This window comes from Monopterus albus, unplaced genomic scaffold (genome assembly GCF_001952655.1).
Source record: "Monopterus albus unplaced genomic scaffold, M_albus_1.0 scaffold168.1, whole genome shotgun sequence".
Classification (NCBI taxonomy): domain Eukaryota; kingdom Metazoa; phylum Chordata; class Actinopteri; order Synbranchiformes; family Synbranchidae; genus Monopterus; species Monopterus albus.
The window spans coordinates 521,626-544,373 of NW_018128048.1; the positions used below are offsets into that span (position 1 = coordinate 521,626).

At 39.4% G+C, this 22,748-nt stretch overlaps 1 protein-coding gene across 1 annotated transcript in view; it reads right to left on the minus strand.

The window, feature by feature from the left end:
• Positions 1–970: 970 nt before the first annotated feature.
• The window catches only part of myom2b (myomesin 2b), a 26,512-nt gene continuing 4,734 nt past the window's right edge, over positions 971–22,748 (minus strand). Inside the window, exons 5-38 of the mRNA XM_020615658.1 lie at positions 20,984–21,072; positions 20,731–20,781; positions 20,388–20,552; positions 19,449–19,610; positions 19,136–19,277; positions 18,324–18,523; positions 17,895–17,948; positions 17,681–17,808; positions 16,660–16,843; positions 16,374–16,548; positions 16,134–16,255; positions 15,797–15,984; positions 15,476–15,602; positions 15,105–15,283; positions 14,173–14,287; positions 13,840–14,002; positions 13,612–13,718; positions 12,240–12,284; positions 11,731–11,867; positions 11,384–11,528; positions 10,853–10,915; positions 10,330–10,397; positions 9,272–9,385; positions 8,866–8,947; positions 8,543–8,581; positions 7,559–7,664; positions 6,748–6,814; positions 6,263–6,359; positions 5,595–5,631; positions 4,130–4,152; positions 3,869–3,924; positions 3,690–3,779; positions 1,676–1,801; positions 971–1,288 (exon numbers count right to left, since the gene is read on the minus strand). Of these exons, the coding sequence (XP_020471314.1) occupies positions 1,088–1,288; positions 1,676–1,801; positions 3,690–3,779; positions 3,869–3,924; positions 4,130–4,152; positions 5,595–5,631; positions 6,263–6,359; positions 6,748–6,814; positions 7,559–7,664; positions 8,543–8,581; positions 8,866–8,947; positions 9,272–9,385; positions 10,330–10,397; positions 10,853–10,915; positions 11,384–11,528; positions 11,731–11,867; positions 12,240–12,284; positions 13,612–13,718; positions 13,840–14,002; positions 14,173–14,287; positions 15,105–15,283; positions 15,476–15,602; positions 15,797–15,984; positions 16,134–16,255; positions 16,374–16,548; positions 16,660–16,843; positions 17,681–17,808; positions 17,895–17,948; positions 18,324–18,523; positions 19,136–19,277; positions 19,449–19,610; positions 20,388–20,552; positions 20,731–20,781; positions 20,984–21,072 (3,847 nt within the window). The 3' untranslated portion in view covers positions 971–1,087. The remainder of the gene's footprint in view (positions 1,289–1,675; positions 1,802–3,689; positions 3,780–3,868; positions 3,925–4,129; positions 4,153–5,594; positions 5,632–6,262; positions 6,360–6,747; positions 6,815–7,558; positions 7,665–8,542; positions 8,582–8,865; positions 8,948–9,271; positions 9,386–10,329; positions 10,398–10,852; positions 10,916–11,383; positions 11,529–11,730; positions 11,868–12,239; positions 12,285–13,611; positions 13,719–13,839; positions 14,003–14,172; positions 14,288–15,104; positions 15,284–15,475; positions 15,603–15,796; positions 15,985–16,133; positions 16,256–16,373; positions 16,549–16,659; positions 16,844–17,680; positions 17,809–17,894; positions 17,949–18,323; positions 18,524–19,135; positions 19,278–19,448; positions 19,611–20,387; positions 20,553–20,730; positions 20,782–20,983; positions 21,073–22,748) is intronic.

The following is a 22,748-nucleotide window of genomic DNA, read 5'->3' on the forward strand; positions in this document are numbered from 1 at the left end:
AGATGTCTAGTTGTAGTCTTGCAAATATTAAACCTCCACAATCCCCAGTCTTTGCAAAGTCATAGTCTATGACTGAAGCTCGGCGTGACCATTGTTTTTAGATGTGAGAGGGTGTTAGACGTCAGTCTTTTCTGAGTCTTATTATAGTTTTCTAGTATAACTCCAGCATTAGTCACAGAAGCAAAACATCAAACAGACATTTTTAGCTGGATACTGATGAAACCGTTCCAAAGCGGCATATTTGAACATGGTTTGAGATAGTGAGTCTAGATAGTCCTGAGGCAGTTAGGCATTTAACATGTCTATGATAGTGACCAAAAATATGTATAATGCACAGTGTCTCATTAAGGAATATGTATTCATATCAGCTGTAGTGCCTTTATTTTAGCCAAATATTCATTAACCCTTTAAAACCATTTGTATCATATTTGATACGTGAGGTTTCTGAGCAAAAAAAATTGCCAAAAATGCCCCATGAATCAAATGTGATACAAAAGAAATAGAAATAATCTAAATAATATGGCACCTCTATTCCTATATGCCTGGACTGTCTGTCTATGTATATATGGCAAATAAAAATCGTCATTCTTGAATTTTGAATCATGAATTATATTTTGGATTTTGTTAAAAGGTTTAATAAATATCTCAGTTAAAAAAAAATAGAATGTTCTGGCTATTTTATATGTTGGGCTTTACAGGGTTAAGAGGCTCTCTAGAACCTTTGTACACAGGGATGTCTGTGAAAACTATGCATTTGCTTGTCACACTTCACTTGCATTCCAGTCTGAATTGAAAACAAAATTCCTTCTTTTTCCAGCAATAACTTTATTCAAATTTCTGCTTGATTTCAAGTTTCAATTCATTTTAAATGAATCTAATTTAGTCATGTTCCAATAGTTTTTTTTATTATTATTATTCATTTCTAGGTTTTTTCTTTAATACAGTATTCTCACATTAATACATATTTTCCTCTTAGCAGTACAGTTACTGTTTTGGCTTTCAAGGTTTTCCTGGCACTCTAATTCAACGCCAAGTGTGTTAGCGCCATTTAATGTAATAATTTTAATATAATTATTCAATTTGATATTTAAAATCTTCTCCTAGCAGTGGGGCTCTTCACACCTCTTCCTGGTGCAGCCTTAGGAGTGGCCGGGCTGGGAGCAGGACTAGGAGAAGGCTGGGTGATGGGCTGGGGGATCTCGATGGGGAGTTTAGGAGGGATGATTGTTTTAGGAATCACAGTGGGTTTTACATCAGGCATTTTCTCTCCATGGCGGTAAACACTCACCTGAAGAGAGAGAGAGAGAGAGAGAGAGAAGTGGACAGAATGCTATTACATAAACCTTTCCAATACATGCCTTTACCCTTCTGTGTATATATACAGTGGCTTCAGAAAGTATTCAGACACCTTCACATTTTGCACAAGTCTTACACAGAGAATATTTTCAGGACCTTGCTGTATTCTCCATGCTACAGCTGTCAAATCAGGGTTAGACAAAAGTCACAAGGTCCAATATCAACTCCATAAAAGCTCTGACTTGCATGTAAGTGTGATCACAAAAAATATCTCAGTTAGGCCTCAGTGAAAAGATGAGATTTGTGCCACAGATGGTCTGAAAAATTACGCGGCTCAGAGTAAATCTTGTCATTTGTGGTACACAGCAATGACACCCACCACTACATCCACAGACTCTCCTCCATATTTGTTCTGGATGATCATGCTATATCTGCCAGAATCCTCCATGGAAACACCTTTGATCGTCAGACTGGCAAACTTGCCCTGGTCCATGGAGATCACGTACTGAAACATAAAATCAAAAGTTTAAAAAGTGAGCGAGGCAGCACAGGGACTTTTGCATGATTTAAAAGTTTTATCTAAAAGTATATTTATCATTTACTCAAGGCAGCTTTGATTACCATCCCCCTTTAGAAAAAGCTGAGCACTGGCCATGGTGAACACAAGGACTAATGATTTATGCCAGCCTATTCTAATCTGCTGAGCCCTGTTAGGTCAGTCAAAGTATTCACTCATATATCAGCTATATGCTCTAATCCTTTTAGTGGGTTTCAGGGGCTGGAGCTGATCCCAGCCGACACTGGGTGAGATGCAGAGTTCACCCTGGACCGGTTGCCAGTCCATCACAGGGCTGATACATAGAAAGACAACCATTCACACCTACAGGCAATTTAGAGGCACCATTTAACCTAAACTGCATGTCTTATGGGCTGTGAAAGAAAACCTAAATGCTCAACTACTTCAAACACACAGAACCTTCTCACTGTGAGGCGTCAGTGCTAATCACTGTTCCACCGTGCCACACTCAGTCAAAATATTATGTAAATAAATGACAATAAAACATGTTCTTTAGAGCTGAAGTGCAATTGTGTCGACATTCTCCGGACACCTGAGAGAAGACAGAGTACTCAGACTCGTACCATGTGAGTCTGGCTGGCTCGAATACAATGTTTTAATTTGCCTCTCTCATATCTACCCATTCATTTGATAGGTCTGGATATTAGTACACTTTTATGGAGTGGCACTTAGCAGGCTAATTACATTCCCATTAAGAGAAATACTTGCCTTTAATTTTGAGAAATTAAAAACTCTACTGGCCTAAAAATCAAATAGACCTAAAAAGATGTCACATTTGCAACTGATGGCCTTTTTCTAATTAACATGTTATATGGTCTTGGATAATTGCTTCCATTTATTATACCAGTATAGGCTAATCTGTGGGTTGGTAATTTCTCTTTTGTTTGACTGATGAAACGTAGCTGCTGCATTAAAAACATCAGGTAATTATAGTTTGGAGGTAGCAAAGGTGCTTGGTGCAGAAAGCTCGTACAGAGTGATAAAATGCACTGCTTACCTTCCAGTATTCACCACCTGCTTCCAACCCGTCTCTATTTAAGCCTGTGTAACCGTACAGTCACACCTATTTCAGTGCAGTATTCTTTGAATCTGTGTATATCTCCGATTGTTTTCTGTTAATCTCTTCAATAGCCTCTGTGGTAACTAGGTAGTGGGGGGAGGTTTTAGTCAGATTATTGGCAGGCGAGGGAATAAATTCAGAAGAGGGCAAAATTAGACAAATTCATCCTGGACTAGAGTTTCTCAAATCTTCAAAGCCTGTAGGTGCCGCAGGATGCTGACACTGTTGAAACACACACTACTCAGTATTTCTTCCAATATTTTCTGAATTTCATAATTAAATATTAGATTTCTGTTATTTCCTCTGCCAGGGGTGGGGGTTGTGCCTTTGCCAGTATTTGTTTGTTTAATTGTTAACAGCATAACTCAAAAAGTAATAAATGGATTTGGATGAAACATTTTGGAGGGGTAGGGTATGACCCACAGAGCAGTTGATTACAGCAGAATCCAGTAGACGTAATAGGTGTGGAAATTCCATAGTATCTGTTGACAAGTTAATAGAAATATACTATTGCAACTGTGTTGCATTATTAAGGTAATTAATCATGAGAAGGAATCAGGGGCTGCGCTTCAGCTTGATGAGTCAACGGTAGCGTGTGACAGGTAGGACCCAAGGAAAACAGCCAGGCCTGGTTTGAAATGCTGACACTATTTTAATTTCCCTCTCTCAATTACAGTGCATGCTTCAGTGGCTGTTAAAACGTGTTATGAAACAGATTCTGATACCTGTCACACCCACCGTAACAAAAGTATATACCTTCTCATCAGGGTCGACCTCTGCTCCACCCCTCAGCCAAGAGACTTGAGGTTTGGGATCCCCACAGACAGTACATGTTAAACTCAGAGTCTGTAGAAATCGAAACAGTGACTTATTAGACAAACATACATGTTTACAGAAACAAAGGCCACACAGTCACACAAAAACCCAGATGTTACCTTCTTTTCCATGATGGTGACCACATCAGGCAGCCCTCCCACAACCTTACCACGATCTGAAACAAAGCATTGTTAATGTCATCATTCCTTTAGTTTTTACTGTGTATTGTTGATGGAGGTGGGCCCTAATTATAATAATTAGTAGGTAACAGCTTTATGCTTTTAAAAATGGGATAACATGTCAGTAATGACTAAACCTTCTTTGATCAGCTATCTGTTGGAAGAAAGTAACTCAGGTAATCAGATCTACAATGAACTCACGTTTTTCAGCATAGTCTTCAGCCCTGAAACAGAACAAGAAAAGTTTAAGATGTTCTCAGATTTTTTCTTAAACCCCCCATGTGCTGTAAATGTCATGACCACTGTCACCCAAAATGTAGCCATTCTCTCCCTATGATAAGATCTAGTACTTCTATTTGAGTATCAGTTCTGTGACCATAACTTCAAACTCGGTATTGTAGTAGTGGGATGGTATAGTATTTTTTCATCTTGAGGTTGGGGTTGTTTCTACGACCTGGCTCTGCTCACTGACTACATAATAGCTCTTCCATTTTTGGGTCACAAACCGTGGTCAGATGGTTTTGCCACAAGGCATTCTGAGTTTAGAGCCAAACTGCATTGTACTATAGTCGACTCTGGGACCTCTCAGAATCTTTTCATGGGGGAAATGATACTGCATTAAAATAACTGGGCGAGGGCTGTCGGGGCAGCATGGGAGCACCAGAGGTCAGCCACAGGACCAGATGGCTGGGGGGAACTCCGCTCTCCTCTTGCCATCTTGAAACTCAATCAAAAGGGCAACAGTCTGTCACTTGTTTCACTGTGTTTGTAAAATCATGTGCTTAAATGTCTCTCTTTGAGTGTTAATTAGAAGAGGGACCGGGGTGGTTTCCACTCTGCATGCAGTGTTAATGTCTGGAGTTTCAATTGAGTTTTCTAAATGGATTTGCTTAATTCAGAATGTGGGGTTTTGCATTGGCTCAATTAGCCAAAGGACCCCAAAGGCTCTTTGCTACCTGACTGCTTCTTTTTTTTAACATAGACTTTAATGGACTTTTTTAGACTGCAAGGCTTTTTGAATTTTTGATATGTTGAGTTTGCAGTTGGGGAGTAATTGTTACTCAGGCAGTACTGACATTCATACACTGTAATTCAACCTTCTTTGCTCACAGTTGACAGTGTTTGCAAAGGCATCAAATGTAAACTATGTAGCGTCTACAGTGACCTCGTCACTCCCACAGGCATACACAAAGCTCACCGCAGTGGAGGGTAAGCTTGAATAGATTGGAGGCAGGCATGTTGAGCTTCTACATTGCTCAACAGAAGCAGTAACAGTACAGTAAAACAGCAGCATTGTGGGCAGATTAAAAGTCTATTGATCCTTTAAGCTGACTGAATTATTGTGTACATGTTGCAGTCAGTAAAGTAGCTCAACCTACAGTAAGTTGTCAGGCTTTTCTCCATGTGCTCTCTCGAATGGGATCTAGTAAGCAAAACATTTTAATGTGTGCAAAGTTATTTTCAATCTTCAAATCAAAACTAGTGAGTATTGATATCAAATGAACCCTAATTATGGTGACTTTTGTTCTTAACTTTTTTAAAACAAGGATAAGGAGCAAAATAGTTTTCAGTAAATGAACTTTGTGCTACTAGATGACTTACACTTGTAAAGTGAACATATAAAGTCAAGTTTTAAAAAACTGATCTGTGGTGAGCGTAGTCTTACTTGAGTTTCTGGAATTCAGCATAGGCCTTCTCATAGACTGTAAAAGACAAAAGAATTTCAAGACTACAATTGATTGTCTCTGTCCTTTATTTTAGAGCAATACCAGCATTTCACCTTAAGTATAAAGACAGTGAATCCTAGCTTAAAAGGTGGTTTTAAAGTGGTTACTGTTGCTTGCATACTCATGAACAACTGCAGCAGGTCTCAGCTCCAATAAATGTTGGATAAAATAAGACGTTTTAGTGAAAATATAAATACACTACTTCTGACAAATATTTGGCAAACATTTAAGTGTTTGCAACATACTCAGCATATGGAGAGAAGGCTCGGAGACTTTGAGCTGGACATTTTGATTCTTTTTCTGCATGAGAATTTGACCCCATAGGAATCCATAATAACAAAGACAAATTCAAGTTGGCCACAGCTGCAGTTCTTTATGAAAGAGCAAACTCTACAGCCTTTTTCAAAGCTGTGGGGATGATTTCTGATGCTCAAAAGATAAATTTTGGTTGGAGTGTCACTTCAAACCCTCAAACCTTAGATTGAAGCAAAGAACGCTATAAAAAAGAAAAGTGACTGTTGCTTCAAACTCCCTTTTTACTGTACTGTCAATAAGAAAAGTGAGTAACACAGAAAAAGAACAAATGAGCAAAAGAGAAGTTACTGACCATCACCAGTGAGGGTCACTGAGCGTTTATGTTCATTTTCTGGGTCAGTGATCACGATGGTGTAGATTCCTTTATCCTTCTCCACTGGTTCAATCACCTGTGAATTAATTAACAAGTCATTCACACAGCCAACAAACCCATTAGCTAATAAGTATACGGCTGTTTGTTTCTTCTTGTGTCTTAATATCATTTTGTTTTAAACAGTTTACTCTGTAATTACAGTCATAAAGCTTTCTGACAAAAATAAAGGGAAAATGCACTGTTAAATTAAGTTTAATGAATTTCAAAAAATTGTATTCATTAGCTAATTTTTAAGAATGTGAGCTCATGTAATAAACCTATCTCATCCCTGGTATCACATCTATAAAAGCACTCAGGACTTCTTAAGCAACAGCGCCAATGCTTGAAGTGCTTTATTGTATGGTCCATGTATGGTCCACCTAAGAGGCATATACTGTTGAGCGTTGCACAGCAGACAATAATACCTCCATTGTTGCCATAGCAGGGGTTCCTCCAATCACAAACTTGTCACTAGGGAGGAGTTTAGCATCACTAAGGTGAAGAGAGAAGAGGACAGCTCGGTGTGAATGTGTAGAGTGTTTGTGAGTGAATGTTCAGCGGTAATGGAAAATCGTGTTTACATGCCGGCCTAATGTTACTCCTAGGGCGCCAAATTCCCTCTCTTCCTGTGTATTACTCTCTCACACACTCACAAAAGCCACAGAGTTTAAAAATCTAATCTCCATAATTTTTGTTCTTTGAATAACTGAATAACAGAAAAGCCTGCCATCCTTCTTTCATTCTGTTTCTCCTCATTGTCTTTTTTTTTTGTGTGTGTCCACTCACTCTGTTTCCTTTTCCTCTACGTTTTATATTCTCTCGGGTACAACAGAGTGCTTTTAAGTGCAGAAAAGCCTTGGTTCTTTATAGACAATGATAGGGATGTGATTTTCATCACAAAACAAGGCAATTTTGCTACAGTAACCAGGATAATGATAGCACTTGCCAACAGCCATCACAAGTTTTATTAAGTGGCTTATTGTTTTTACCACCCCCAGTGGTTCAACTTGAGAGAAAATCAAAATGTGTTTGTGGTCAGCTTGTATAGGCAGACTTTAAAAAATGACTTTTATTTCTCCTAAAACCATCTCTACAAATGCTAGAGTTGCTGCTATTATTTATTCTTCTCCTTCATCATCATCTTCTACTTACTAGCAGCAGTAGTTATGTTTATAGTAGTAGCAGTGGTATAGTAGTGTTATGGCCTTTGTTTTATTTGTATTATAAATCTCTTACCCATGATACCAGGTGATGTTCATCTCTGAGGTGTAATACTTCATGTGACACTGCAGCTGAATGCCTGTTGCTGTGCCGTTAATCACCAGCTCTGATGCGCTAGCCCCTAGAGAGGAGGTGATCGAGATGAAACCAAAATCAAATGCATATTTTCCATCTCCCCCTGGATTATCTTGGCCTCACTCTGCTGTTGTCAGCTACAGGATGTACTTTTCATGGAATTAATTAAATAAAATCACACTTCCATCAGCAGCAATTTGTAGTATCTATTTTAAGCCTTACCTTTTTATGTAACCTTTATCAGACTTGAAGAGCAAAGTTGTACTAATGAAGCAGTGCAGACTGTTTGTATGTTGCATTCAGTAAAACACCACAGCCATTAGAGGTTTTATTAACCTTTTTTAAGCTGTTGTGCCTAAAAGGGAGTTTTATACCACACTATGTCTGTGTGGGACTTTGCTCTCTGCATGTTACAAGTGTACAAGTGTGTATCCACCTGGTCACATCACCATGGTTTCCCATTATCACAGTAATGAACCCTCTTCTCCTCTGCAACCACTGCTGTAACAGTTGCTGCAGAGCTGTCAAGTGACTGTCTCTTAAAATAGGAGGAAGATGCTCCTCCACACTGTCACTGTGACAGCACCGTGGAATTTTAAAGTGGTTTCACCACATGATGGCCAAATGCTTCCAGCATGACAACTTCTGCCACATGTTGATAAGTGTCTACGTGTAGCGACGGGGTTTTAAAACAGAAGTGTATTTAGTCTGGTGATGGCTCTACTAAACCTCACTGTGGAGATTGTGCCGTGTTAAATTTAGATAATATGCCCTTGATCCTGTCAGTGAGTAGGAGATGGTGTTTGGTACTGTTATTAATATGGTTATCTGTCTGTGTATTCACCTGTGTGTGTGTGTGTGTGTGTGTGTGTGTGTGTGTGTATGTGTCTGTGTCTGTGTCTGTGTAAAAAGACAAATACCTACCAGCCAGTTTGCTCAGCTTGTTTATGGCATCGTCAAAGACTAGAAGGGAGACAGAGAAACATGGGGTCAGGGGAAAGAAAAATATAAAAACAAGGATGGAGGTCACAATGCTGTCCTCTGGTGGCTGCATTCAAACCTCAATAAAGAAAGGTTTAAATTAAATAAATAAATAAATAAGTGTTTCTTTACTAGCATGGGTACAGAGTTGCACTACATTAAGAATTCATTAGTTGCTGTGCTGCTGTCTTGGCCAGAGCACCCTTGTAAAAGAGGTTGTTACTCTCCTCAATCAGTAAGATAAATTAAGTAAGAAAAGTGTTTACTTTTTCCAGAGATGTCAATTTGGCTCATATCTTTTCCTCTGGCATCACTGATAGTGGCCCTATAAATTGTCTTCTGTGAAAACTGGAGAAACAAAACAGGAAACACATTAAAATGGTGTAAGGGGCGTAGGGAATAGAGATATGTGTAATTCTGAATCTGAACAGAGTGTGAGGTATTTTTGAACACAGTGTCCTTAGTTTTTTTTTTTTTTTTTTATCCTCAGAAGCACTAAAATGTGTAACACGGTAGCTTTTTTGTAACAGAATGTTCCATTCATTTCTTGACTTAGGATAGTTACTATACTGTACTACATCCTGGTATGTACAACATACATACTGTACAAATAATTGTGTTGTACATGGCTTTATAGCATTCAAAGGATTAATGGTATCAAAATGCAGTTACCTGTTTAATTGGGAGTTTACAGACTCCTGATCCAAGGTCAGGCTTCACATCAGGGATGATTTCTGTTTCTTCTCTGTACCAGTGGAACTGGGAATCTTTCTTCAAGTTAGCAACCTGCAATAAAAAAAATTACACACATGAATAAAGCATTCAGCATAAAGCTCATTTACAAAGTTCTAGCTTCTTTTATAGCTTTTATCACTAAATCCCAGTGGCATCACTTTCATTTCATTTTTGTTTTATTTTAATTCATCTGCCCCTAAACGTCACTTATCAAGTTTGGATGTGGTGAACCTCATCTTTTCATGGCAGCAGTACAGTACCCATTTAACAGGAACTGTAGAGATCCAATAAAGATGTTCTCTGGGTAAAATCATCAATATAAATACACTTTAGTTCCACCGTTTAGAAACCTGTTAGCAGTGACATTAATGCTGCACACCTCAGGTTTCATAACTCTTTACAGGATGCAAATCTACAAAGTCCATGATGTATGTAAAGGTCAGCTCATGTGGTAGGTCATAAGGGTTACCACTCTGTCTGTACTGTTGCTCTCACTTCATCGCTAGAAAAAACACTTCTCAAGAGAACAGGACCTGCATTTTTACAGAATATATTGTACCTTAACTAATCACTGACGCTAACTAAAAATGGAACCTATTTCTGCAAAAGGGTTGATGCTTGAAAAGAAGTCTGTGTCTCTGTCGCAACACTCACCCACTTAATGTACTGCATGTATTTGTTTTGTTTCTGCATTATTCAAAATACACTTATTTGGGCTAAACTGACAAGCAGATTAAACACAAGTCGGTTTCAAATTGTTTAGACGGATATGAGCAATATTTTAAAATTATCTTAATTATACACTTCAGGCTAACAAAGCCCACACAAAACCCTGACAGTATAATTCTGGTTATTTTCAATCTGGACCTTATCATTACACAGCATGTCGCATCCTGCACTCAGACTCCATAGAAAGGCTAATCAGCTCTCCACAAGTCAGCCTCCCATTTGTTGAGAGTAAATATTCAGTGATTATGGAGTTTGGTTGTGTTTACCTTGCAGACCAAGGTGACGGAGCAGTCGTCTCCAACCTGAAGTGACAGGAACTCGCTGAAGTGGGGACCTTGGCAGGGAAGAAACAGACAGGAGCTTAAAACAAATGACCGGGAGACCTTGTTTAATTGCTTCAGCCCAAAGCCAAGTATGGTTTTAAAGTTTGTAATGCAAAATACTGCTGTGTAATTTTCACATGCCCCTACAGTTGATATTCTATGCCCAAGGTTTTCAACCATTGGTCTGTGGCCCCCTTGTGGTCCTAGAAGCATTGCAGGTGGTCCCTGAACATGCATTCGATAGTGTAGTTTCACTTTTATTGTAAACACATTTCCATGTATTATTTACTGTTTGTGAAAAATCAGCAGTGGTCTGTAGGTTGCTTCTCAGGCACAAGGTGGTCCTTAGGTCACAATCAGTTAAAAACCCGTTCTGTACATTTCTGAATCTGGGGCTTGTCATGTAGTAAGCCATTTGAAAAGCTCATACAATCGGAAAAGTGAATGATATTTTGTGCTTTTGTACCTTCTTTGACTCGGATGTACTCTCTCCTCTGGTATTCTGCCTCAGCCAGAGCTACCTTGAAAACTGCATGTAAATAGACACAATAAAGAGAATAATTAAAACCTCAAAGTGTGGCCGGTAGTTGCTATAGATTTTTGAAATGGATTAGTGAAATCATCATTTAGGAAATCCAGTGTGTTATCGATTAGATATTGTGTCCTTTAAACCCATCTTTACATTTATAAACTTAATACTTTTCCATGATGTTAGTTTCTGATGCCAAGGATGGATATAAGCACATATATTATTTATATCATATCTCAATAAGCTGTATTTATTCTGGGTGAGACACAAAACACCCCACCAGCAATGTAAGTCTTATGTATGTTTTATATAGTTTGTTTTCCTTGTCTCGGTTGCTTTTGTAGTTCACCGTTCTTTCTATAGGTAGGAGGTTGCAGTCTGTTCTAGCAGGGTTGCACAAGGTTTGCCTAGTTTAGAAAAACACTACAGATGCTGAGTGAGAGAAATCAGAAACCTGGCCTTTCTTACCGTTTCCAATCAGAACCAGTGAGCTCTGTGCTTTGCCCCCTCCATCTGTGATCTGGCAGGTATACGTGCCCTCATTCTCCCCAGTGAAATGGTCCATGATGAACTCAATGATACCTGTAGAGACGTCATGACCCATCTTGTTGGGCTGCATAGAAATAGAGTTGGTTGTTGTCAAAAGGCCATAATACACAAGGACAGACAGTGTGAATGTGGATTCTTTTGTGTTTTTTTTTTAACAGCAATTATGGCTTTAATGTTGAATCACTGTCAAGCGGACACACAATTTTTTCAACTTTTCCATTGCGCTACATTGCTATGTCCATTTGTAAAACTACAGTGTATCTTACAGCAGCTCCAGACAGTTCCTTGTTATTTGCATAGAATTTGTAGGTGACTTTGGGTGAAATCTCTTCAGCCTGAAGCCAGAACCTCATTCTGCCTCTCTCCAAAATCTTATAGTCCAACTCTGACTTCAGGGGGATAACTAGAGGAGGGAAGAGAAGTGGGAAAAGGAAGGTTAAAAACATATAATAACTTGTTGCTACTTTAGGGAAGAGGAGACAAAAAAAAAAAACAGAAGGTGAATTGTGAATAAAGGTTAGGCAGGTGATGCAAAAGCAGGTAAGATTTTTGGATCAAATAAAAAGAGAAATGAGCTAGTATGAGAAGAAAGAAATCTGAAAGCTTCAAAGCAAGTCAGAACAAAACAAAATGAAGGCTTGGAAGGTAGAAACAGAAATAAAGTGAGGGTAAAAGAGATTAAAGACGCTGAAGAGAAAAGCGTAAGAGAACAGAGATTAAAAGGGACAAAGGCAGAGATTATGAAAGATCGAAAGAGTCAGCCAGAGGAACCTACTTGGATGTCTGATGTCGTAGCTGAGTGCCAGCATTTTTGCCAACTCTGAAATATAAAGAGACGGCATATTTTATTTCAGCTGTGGGCACAACCACGCAATTAAACGCACTTCAGAAAGTATTCAGACACCTGCAGTTTTTTCTTGCACACTTTGTTTTGTAGATGTAATTTTATCATGCACTTTGAAGGGATGCTTCAAATGCCAGGTCTGGCAGTGGATAAGTCACCAGTGTGCTTGTATTAATAAGAAGAGGCAGGTAAAGGCAAAAAACCTCCAGGGCTAAAGCAAATGTAGCCACAGGGAAGACAGTGGCACATTTTTAACAGACTAGAATTAGACCAAAAGATCTACTCTGGACCTGCTAGAACAAATTTAATATATTAAATTATTGTGATAAAAGTGAAATAAATGGAACCACGTATACTCACCAGCCACTTTATTAGGTACATGTGTACAACTGTATGCAATTCAGTGCAACACTTGGTATTGTACTGGACTGCATTATAGTCAGAGGTCTTACTAATATTCTGAGCCTCTCATAGCCTCTCATGTATGTAACTGGGAAGGACAAAAATATAGAGACAGCTCTACAATAGTACAGGTGTATCTACCTAATAAAGTGGCTGGTGAGTGTATATTATATTATATAAGAGTTCAGAAATTATTGCATGTTAGGCTGAAAAACTCTAGGCCAAATGGGAGTAATCAGCATAAGGCACACTGAATAATATATAGCCTTGTAGCACAGTGGTGCAATAGCAGGAAAAATATTGTTGCAGAAAGTCTCTTGCCATGAAGACATGGTTTTGAAATGCACATGCTGCCCCGAGCTTGGAGAAATAGCATGAGCAATGTGCTCTACTAGTATTCATCAGATATGTAAGGAAACAGTTTGTTGCCTGCTTAGCAGTGTTGTTATTTTTAAGCACAGTCTCTTTGCTTTTGTGATTATTTCATCCTACACACTGCCTCAGTTCTCTGATAGATGGTTTCATTATATAATAAGTCTGTACTTTTTGATGTATTTGTCTGATTGGATGTTGCAGTACAGCTGTTTAAATTTTCATGATTAGGGCATGAAAGGCATTAGCATGCACCACTTTAACAAATGGTGTAAACAAATATTTAATGTCATTTAAATTTTGATGAGATGATGAAGATAATTGTGACAATTCAAATTACAGCATGTCGACAGGAATAAATAATCAGTCTAGGTTGTACAGTAGACTTCAACGATTCAGGTTGCAGGTTTGGGAGCTGCAGAATGTTTCCTCGGTGATGGATTTCTGTAGATTTTAAAGTCAGAGTTTGGCTGAGTAATTAAGCACCAGAGGCACACTGAAGGCACCAGAGGCAAAGGGTAAATCCTACCTTCAGAAGATATTGTATAGCTGGATGAAACACCATCTGTGTTGGTGACAGAAACAGAGAACGTCCCAAAGTCTTCTTTATCTGGGTTCTTAAAGATCAGCTTAGAGCTACAACGCAGCACATGAGAGAGAAAGAGAGACTAAAACAGAGGGATCTTGCACATATGAAATTCCAAAAATCATATTTTATTGTATCCATCTGAATGGTGTTGGGGGGGGGGGGGCTTACTGGTTGCCTTCAGTCTTAATCTCTGATCCTTTAGAGAAATCTGTGATTTCTACATAATCTTTCTTCCAGATGAACTGAGAGCCCTCGTTCATTTGGCAGGACTCGAATGATAGAACAATGTCACCTGACTTCTTATCGACCGTACAGGACACCTCCTGGCAACCTTAAATACCCACACAGTGAGAAAGAGATCATTTTTAAACTGCAGCTGTTTCACTCTACACAAAGCATAGCAACATTGTGTGGTACATTATAATACAGAGAATCTTGGTGATAAATCTTTAAAAAAAAAAACTATACACTCCATTTAATACTCTGCCTTTGAAAACTTACCTTCCACTGCCTTGGCAGTTATGGGGTCAGAGACCATTGAGGCCATACCCACTCCTGCTTCATTGACTGCACGCACTCTGAACACATAGGTTTCACCCTCTTCCAGACTTGTTGCCTAGGAAACATACAATGAAACAACCTAGTGTTTGTAAGAGGAGAACAGCTGTATGAATTTTGTTGCACAGGTGTATTGGCAAGTATCTATGCATTTAACATTGTATCAGTGCATTTTCTCACAACATGGGAAATAGTTGCAGGTAAATAACACAATTTCTGAAGTAACTTATTTGGCGAGATGAAATGGTGACAGCAGTAGTAAATTCTCAGACCCAGCTTTGCAAATATTGCTCTTCTACTAACAGCAGGCCCAGTATTATTATTATTATTGTAAAGTGACATTTTAACTCATAATCTGTAAGTCTGCAAGTTTATTATGCCACTCAATAGTCTTTGCGTTATACAGTAATTAGTCAAATGCATATACTGTTCATTAGTTGCCATGAGATGATTCTCTCTAAAACCAAACATTATGTGCTGTACTTAACCCAGTAATCATTCACTTTCCACTAGATGGCAGTGTCTCACAGTCTAATGTACTGTGAGTCTATCAGTGCATTGTGCAGCAGGTCAAATGAAGCACTAGAGGCTGCTACAGAAGGTTGACATGTAATGTATGGAAGTTCGAAAAGCTAACATGAGTCAGTAGAAGGCTTTACAGAGAGTTAGCAACATAACATTGTATCAAGAGCATAATGTGCAATATTTGTCGTGACTTGTTTTAGCAGTGCTAACATTAAACACCAGACTCAAGGTTTGCTACAGTATAATAATTATTTTGTGCCATTGTTCCATTTCCAGTTCAGAATAAATGATTGGTAACCCTCAAATGATTGAAGTTTAAGAACCATAATCCATATTAAAGGTACTCTTACCTTGAGGAAGAGCTGATTAACAGCTGTCTCGTTGGCCATGGTCCAACGAGAAGTGCCCTTCTTTGCGTACTCTACGTGGTAGCCTGTGATCGGTCCAGAGCCAGTATAGACAGGCTTTTTCCACTCAACCACCACTGAATGATCTCTCAGCTCACATAGAGTCAGGTCATAGGCAGGACCTAAGGGACACAAAGAAATGAGAGGAGAAGAGACACTAACTTGCATTTATATTGGTGCTTGTTGTGTACATTTCACTGACTGTGTTCATTCCCTTCCTCCTATTTCTTAAGGGTATTTTATAGACATGAGTTTCTGTGTAATTTAATGTCACTGATGGTGACCAAGTCAGTCAAAAGATGCCATTTACTAACCAGGCTCTGGCATAGTCCAGGCCTCACAGGTGAAGTTGGCTGAATGATCGGAAGCTGGTCCGAGGCCAACCACGTTGGCTGCATACACCTGAAACTGATAGGCCGCTCCCTCTGTCAAGCCTTCTACCTGTCGATAAATGTTACCATAGTTACTAAAATGCCGACAAGTCAAAATAAGTGTGAAATAGTGTCTAGTTATAGTAAATGAGTGCTTGGTGAGAAAGTCTGCAAAGTACTTGTATTCAATTTATGCTGAAATTGTAACTCCATCTTGAGTTTTTAAATGTTTTAAGGTAAGCTTAACAACAGACATTACTGTACCTTATACAATCTTTCCTTCAGTGGTGGGATGTGAATCTCCCTCCACATTATTGTTCCGCTACGTCTTTTGTCCATATAATACCCCTTGATTGCTGTTCCTCCGTTGTGAAGAGGCTTCTTCCAGTTCAGAACCATTGAATGGCCGTCACAGTTCAGCAGAGCAATGTCGTACGGAGCAGAGGGGTTGGCTAAAAAGGCAGTACTGAATTTTACAACATAGAATTACATTAATATACTTAACAACCAGCAGAATTATCATCACAGTCCAGCATGGACATACAAGCATTATCCCCACCACCATCATCAATGATGTGATCAAAAATAAGGCAGTACTGACTGAGAGCAGCCTTGACAGTCAGAGGTGCAGACTCTTGGGATTCTTCGCTAAGACCCAGCTCATTGATAGCCTGGACACGGAACACATAGGTTTCTCCTTTGGTCAGACCACTAACAACGAACCTAAAGAATTAGAAATGCAGGCAGAAACCATAAGTATCGCTTTCATACGCTAGAACCAGCTGTTAAAGAAAAACACATTTCTGAGTAATAGTGTGTTTTTGTTTGTCTGAAAACATACCTGGTGCTCTTGTGAGGTTTATGATTGGCTGAGGTCCAGTCTTTGGACCCCTTGACACATTGGTCAATGTAGTAGCCAATCAGATTGTTGGGTTCTTTTGGTGGAGCCCACTGGATAAGGACAGAGGTGTCTGTTTCCCTTGTAGCAATTACCTGGCCAGGTGCTGAAGGCACACCTGAAGGGGAAAAAAAAGTAAGTAAATGACAAACAAAAAGAAAACAACATGGACTTAAAGCACCCTTGTAGAATGATCTATGTTAGAGTAAGACTAAATAGACAAACATACCTTTAAGTTGCAGAGTTTCAATAGGTCTGCTTGGCTCTGATGGCTCACTCATTCCATGGATATTGGCAGACAAAACTCTGAACTCGTATTGTTTGCCCTCTGCCAGGTCAAAGACGGCATAACGTGGGGATCGAATAGGGATCTGAGTGGTAACACGCTGCCATGCATCACTCCCTGCCAAGCACTGTGGGAATGACAGACAGGGATAAGCACGGCTGCAGCCACAGTATTATATAGCCACGCACACAGTGATTTGTTGTGCTGTTTGAAGATGGGTTTACTGCAGATCTTCAGTACTAAGTCTGTCCTCATGTTAGCTTGCTCATGCTAACACAAGGAAGTAGGCCTCATGCCTGCTGCATATATCAAACACTTTTACTAAGCCTGTCTTCCTATGCTAGTTTACTGCAGCTTAACAGACATAATCCTCATATACAGTATATTGACATTTATAAAGCACTTACTTTCCTTACTCCCTGCCCTTATCTGGCCTGCATCCTGCCTGTTCAAAATGACTTGCTTCTTGCCTTTTCTCCCTCGAGAACAAACAAAATCCCCTCTTGTTTCTTCCTCCAACAAGTTTACCTCTAAGCGCCTACTTTTAATAGCTGCTGCTAAACATTTCAGCACTTGATTATGTTTCCAGGTGTATTGTCCTTGAGCCAGGTTTGTTTTACATGTTATGCTATACCTGAATGCAAGGGAGATGTCAGGTCCTCACCTATCCATCCGTTCAGATTTTGAGGAGATGGAAGCACATAAGTTGCACCCAGGCAGTGCATAGGTAGCATATTGATGCCCTCTCTCTCACTTTCTGTTTCTTTTCCTGCTCTCACTGACTCTGTGTAATTATTTATGTAATTATGGTAATGTCATCTAGTTTTGTTTGAATGGCCTGTAGGTTTCCGAGTTGAGACTTGAGAGAGAGGAGTAGCTTGCATTTATCACAAACTTTCATTCTTGGTGAGGTGGACTGAGGGATTCAAAGCAACAATGGTGGTGCTAAAGAAGTGTTTGTTACCTTTTCAATGTAGTACCACATGGGAGCCTTGCTGGAATATGCAGGGGCTTTCCAGCTAAGAACAACATAAGTTCTGTCTATTTCTGTGGCATGTATTCCTGATGGAGCACCGGGGGGCTTTCCTTCAGCTACACAGAAACATACAGATTATTATATATGTTAAATTGTGTATTATATTGTATGACGTAATACATATAGTTTAGTGTTAACCCACCTTCCTCTTCATAATGGTAAGACACAACATCCAGTAGTCCTCCAAGCTTTTTGGCTAAAGGAAAATATAAGACATGATCATGAATCTGCTTCAGAGAGAAAGTACTGCAAGTAGATTTCAAATAGAAATAGAAACGAGTTTGTTCAATAAAGCAATTTGGTCAGTGAAGCAAAAATGATCAGACATGCAATAAATTCTGCAGAAGGCCACATAAACCTAACCTTTTAATCATTTTACTGTGCCCTAATTTACAGTAAGTAAAATGTAAATAATTGCCTTTATCATTTTGAACCTTTTTAATTCAGTGACACAGTAATGTTGCCATAGATGCCCTAAAATAACTACAGTCCCATCATATCAGTGGATTACGTTTACACATATTAAGTTTTCAAAGCAGGGATGATGTTATACTAATCCAGTAAAACGCACCATGGAGCCTCTCAAACTCAGTGGGGTCCACTGCAGCGATAGGATCAGACATGCGGGATGGTTTGCTGATTCCTTGAGAGTTGACTGCTCTCACTCTGAAGTAGTAGGAGTGGCCTTCAAACAGCCCAGAAACTGGGTATTTGCAGATCTTGATGGGATGATCATTGCACTGGATCCAATTTTCTGTTCCATATTCACATCTAAAATACAAAGATGCAATGGGAACATAAAAGGAGATAGGTGTAGGAGGAAAGTATGTAGAAAAAGAAGATATAACTTGGTTTTGACTCCTGTGATGCTGGTGATTACATCACCATGCAATGGCAGATATTTAATTATTGACTTGATGTTTTGAAGCAGTGGTGTTTTAACCTGCAGAGAAGAGTTTCTAAAGGTACTTCCACAAAAAGGAGAAAGTTGTCATTTGTCCATTACCCTACTTGACAAGAATTAAAAAGTAGGAATATGGTTTCATCAAATAAAGTGCACTGCAGTGAATAAAGGATATGGAGGCAAGCAAATGATACACAGTTTAGGTTCCCGTATACTGTGTATTACTGTGCTTAAAGTTGTATAGGTTAAAATATGAGGGACAAAATAAATCAGATTTAGCTTAGCTGTAAAATATGCAGAAAAATTAAGAGGACTAAGAACAGTACAGAGAAAAAGGAAGGATTGCTTGTGTCCAGAGACAATAACCCCTTCATTTGTACACATAGTCGAGCAAACTCTGTGTGATGACTTAGAGTAATTGGTTTGTCTTTATATTAGTCAGATTATCTATTTATGGTGTTTATAACCATAACTCCTACTTGTCCACAAAGTATCCCAGGATTGGACCCTCTGTGGTTGTATTTGGAGGCTTCCATGACACAATGGCATAGTCTCTGTTGGCATCGTGGATCTTGATGTCCATAGGGGCACCGGGTGCACGGGGGACTGGTGGAGGACCATCTACACAGGAAGAGTCAGGGTGACATAAATAACCATGTTATAAGCAAGTGATAATGTAAGAACAGTAACCGAGTTCTTTAACATTAGGTGGGTGCTTTTAGTTGCAGGTTTAATGCTGGATTTAAAGTCATCATCTTCTCTTAGACCAAGCAGTCACCCAGTGCACCTCACCTGTAACGGAGACAAATGCACTGTGTTGTGCAATGCCTCCTTTAGTGACCATGCGGAGGGTGTAGAGGCCTTCGTCTTCTTTGTAGAGGTTTGGAAGAGTCAGGGTACTGAATCCTCTGCCAGTTTCAATCTTCACCCACTTAGAGTCAAACAGACGAGTGTCTAGATTTAAACAAAATTTTAAATTTAGTGTCACTGCATAGTTCTCATAAACCTATGTTCTAAATTGCTAAAGCACTACTTTTTTTTATAAACTATACATGCGGCTTGACTGCATAGTCATTTTTAAAATGAAGAATTCATTCATTCATCTTCTACCGCTGAATGGGGTCACAGGGCCGGAGCCAATCCCGGCTGGCAATCGGGTGAAGGCAGGGGACACCCTGGACAGGTCGCCAATCCATCGCAGGGCTAACACATAGACGAACAACCACACACGCACTCCTATGGGCAATTTAGAGACACCAATCAACCTAAGCTGCATGTCTTTGGACTGCGGGAGGAAGCCGGAGTACCCGGAGAGAACCCACGCAAGCACGGGGAGAACATGCAAACTCCACACAAAAAGGTCCCGGGTGGGGCCCGAACCCGGAGCCTTCTTACTGTGAGGCAACGGTGCTAACCACTGCGCCACCGTGCTGCCCAAAATGAAGAATTAATTATTAAAATTTTATACCACTTGGCACCTTTATGTAATGTCTACCAACAAACAAATTAAACTTTTTATGAATTGGGAGTGTATTACTAGAGTTTACTTTCATTATAATTTATTAACAGGAAAAATAATGGCCATATTATTTTCCTATTTTTCCATTGCTTTGTCTCTGGCTGCATGTCGACTAGACTGGGTCTGGCAGTCGCCATAGTATATACAGCTAGTATATTACTAGCAATTATAGTGTAATTATTTGCCATAAAATGCTACTTTATAACAATTACCATCTCTGTACCACTGTGCCTCAGGCTGCAGGTGGATTAGGTTTGGGTGCACGGTCATGGTAGCAGACAGGGTGGCAGATTCTCCCTCAGTAGCAAACACTGGCCCAAACCTCTCCACAAAGGCAATGTTGATTTTAGTGTAATGGATCTGAGGTAGCATGACATCTGAGAGACAGGTGAAAGGAAGGATTGGAGAACAAGAATAAGATGGAAATGTGGCTGGTGGTTAGAGCTTGTTGTTTCCCTTTCAAAAGAGAGACATATTTTATAATGTAGTACTGGTAGTAATCTTGTAAATTCTGATCACATATAGACAGAGCTGGACAGAGTCAGAGATACTTACCTGTTAAAGGATACCATGCATACGGACAGAACTTGTCCTCCTCCCTGAACCCTACATGGATAATAAACAAACATACCTAGAGTTGACTATTGTGGCCAGCTGTAGTAATCAAGGGTATGGAAATGGTGAACAGCTAGGCAGACAACTAACTGAATGTGCAGTTATAGATTTAGTGTGTCGGCTAAATGTGACGTGCCCAGGAAATAAGTACTGTGACTGGATGTTAAAAATCACATCAAATAGAAAGACTTACTCTTGACGATAATGGCGGCCTGACTAGAGGCTTGTCCGTGGAGGTTAGCGGCCACAGCGGTGTACAGTGCTGTGTCATCAGTTGAGCATCTGTAAAAACACAATATCACACAAGCTGGTCAACATACCTTCAGGATCCTCATAGACTGACATTGTATTTGACCAAAATGTTGGTAATGGAAAATCCCTACATACCCAGATGTACTAAATGTTCTGACAGGACTAATTGTAATCTACTAAGTAATGCCATCTGTAGAAGGGTACTGGCTTGACCTACAGCTGGTGTGTCTAGTTTGATCCTACCTGACACATTCTTGATAGAGTAGGTAATGCTTGTATAAGACTTTGCATTAGATAGTTATTGTACTTCCTGGAGACAGAAATGTTGGCAGTTTTCCTGTCTTCTATTTGAATCAACAGCGGTCATAATTGGTCAACTCTGAAAGGCCCTTTTACAAAAGCATTCCTTTATAATCAAATACGCTGCTGCAGCATTCATGCCAAGAATTGCATTTTGGAAAACATCAGAGTATGTCTTTTGTGATCGGGAGCTTGCTTGTTTTAGTGTCATATTTGCAGAGGAATGTTTATGCTTCTGTTCCAACTACAGACATATGGACCATAGCTCCCATAGCTAGCTGACATGAAAAACCTCACACACACATAGTAAACGGTTACCACTGCTCAACACAACTCTGCTCAGCCCTTTTTATCACTAATGCAATAGGAGTTTCCTTGATGTACAGTATCTCCAAAACACCATTACTGTAAGGTATATAATTAAAGCACAAACATGTCTGATGTTGTGGTGGTGCTATCTATGGGTGATAAATCACTTGTACTGACAGTAGGACTGCCATTAACCCATTATGTCAAGTAAAAACAAAAGATGGCTGCTACAGACATCAAAGCCGTGTTTCTGTCTCACTGTAATTACATGCTAGTTAAAAAAAAAAAAAAAACTCAACCTCTGTGTTTAAATTCTTCATTTGCTCTTTATCTTTCTGTCTTTCCACCTTTCAGCCTGATGCTCTTCTCACCAATTTTTCCACTACCTCATATTACACCAGTATTAACTAACATGGGAATTTCAACCTGTGTGGAATGCATGTGGTGTAACCATAAGGAGATGACTCTGGCATTATTTTCAAAAGCGACTACAACAGGTTGTAGCAGGTAGCTCAGGGAGAGCAGCAAATTTAGCTTGTTTTTATTTTAAATAAAAATACTGTAGCATTTGGCATTTAGTAAAAACATGAAATGCACAGAAATGGTTTCACTGGTGCAAGTACATGGGGGTGGGGTGGGGGGATAGGGTGTACAGGAATGTTTTGGTATCAGGATCCAGAGCCAGCAGGCTGGGGGACAGGGATTCTGCAGTTTCTCTCTGTCATCAGTCTGTCTTAAAATGACTACATGCTGCTGATAATTTGAAATTCAAAAGAAAGTTACCCTTTAAGGTCCTCCAGCCTATTTATAAAAGCAGCCCAAGCCTTTATTAATGATAATAATCATTTGACCACTCTGTGTGTTTCCACTTAAAAACACACAGTATTCACCTCTCTAGCTAAAAGTCTTGAGTTTTAGATTTTTTTTTTTTTTTTTTTTTGGCTAACATACTAATCTCAGCCCTATTTTCTGACTTTTTATTTGGCTCAATGAGATGAGGAGCATTAATGCAATATATTCAAGGAGTAATACAATTAGTTTAACTGTCTATGAAATAGACCAAAGGAGCCAGAGGTGACTGGATCCAAGGAAAGAGT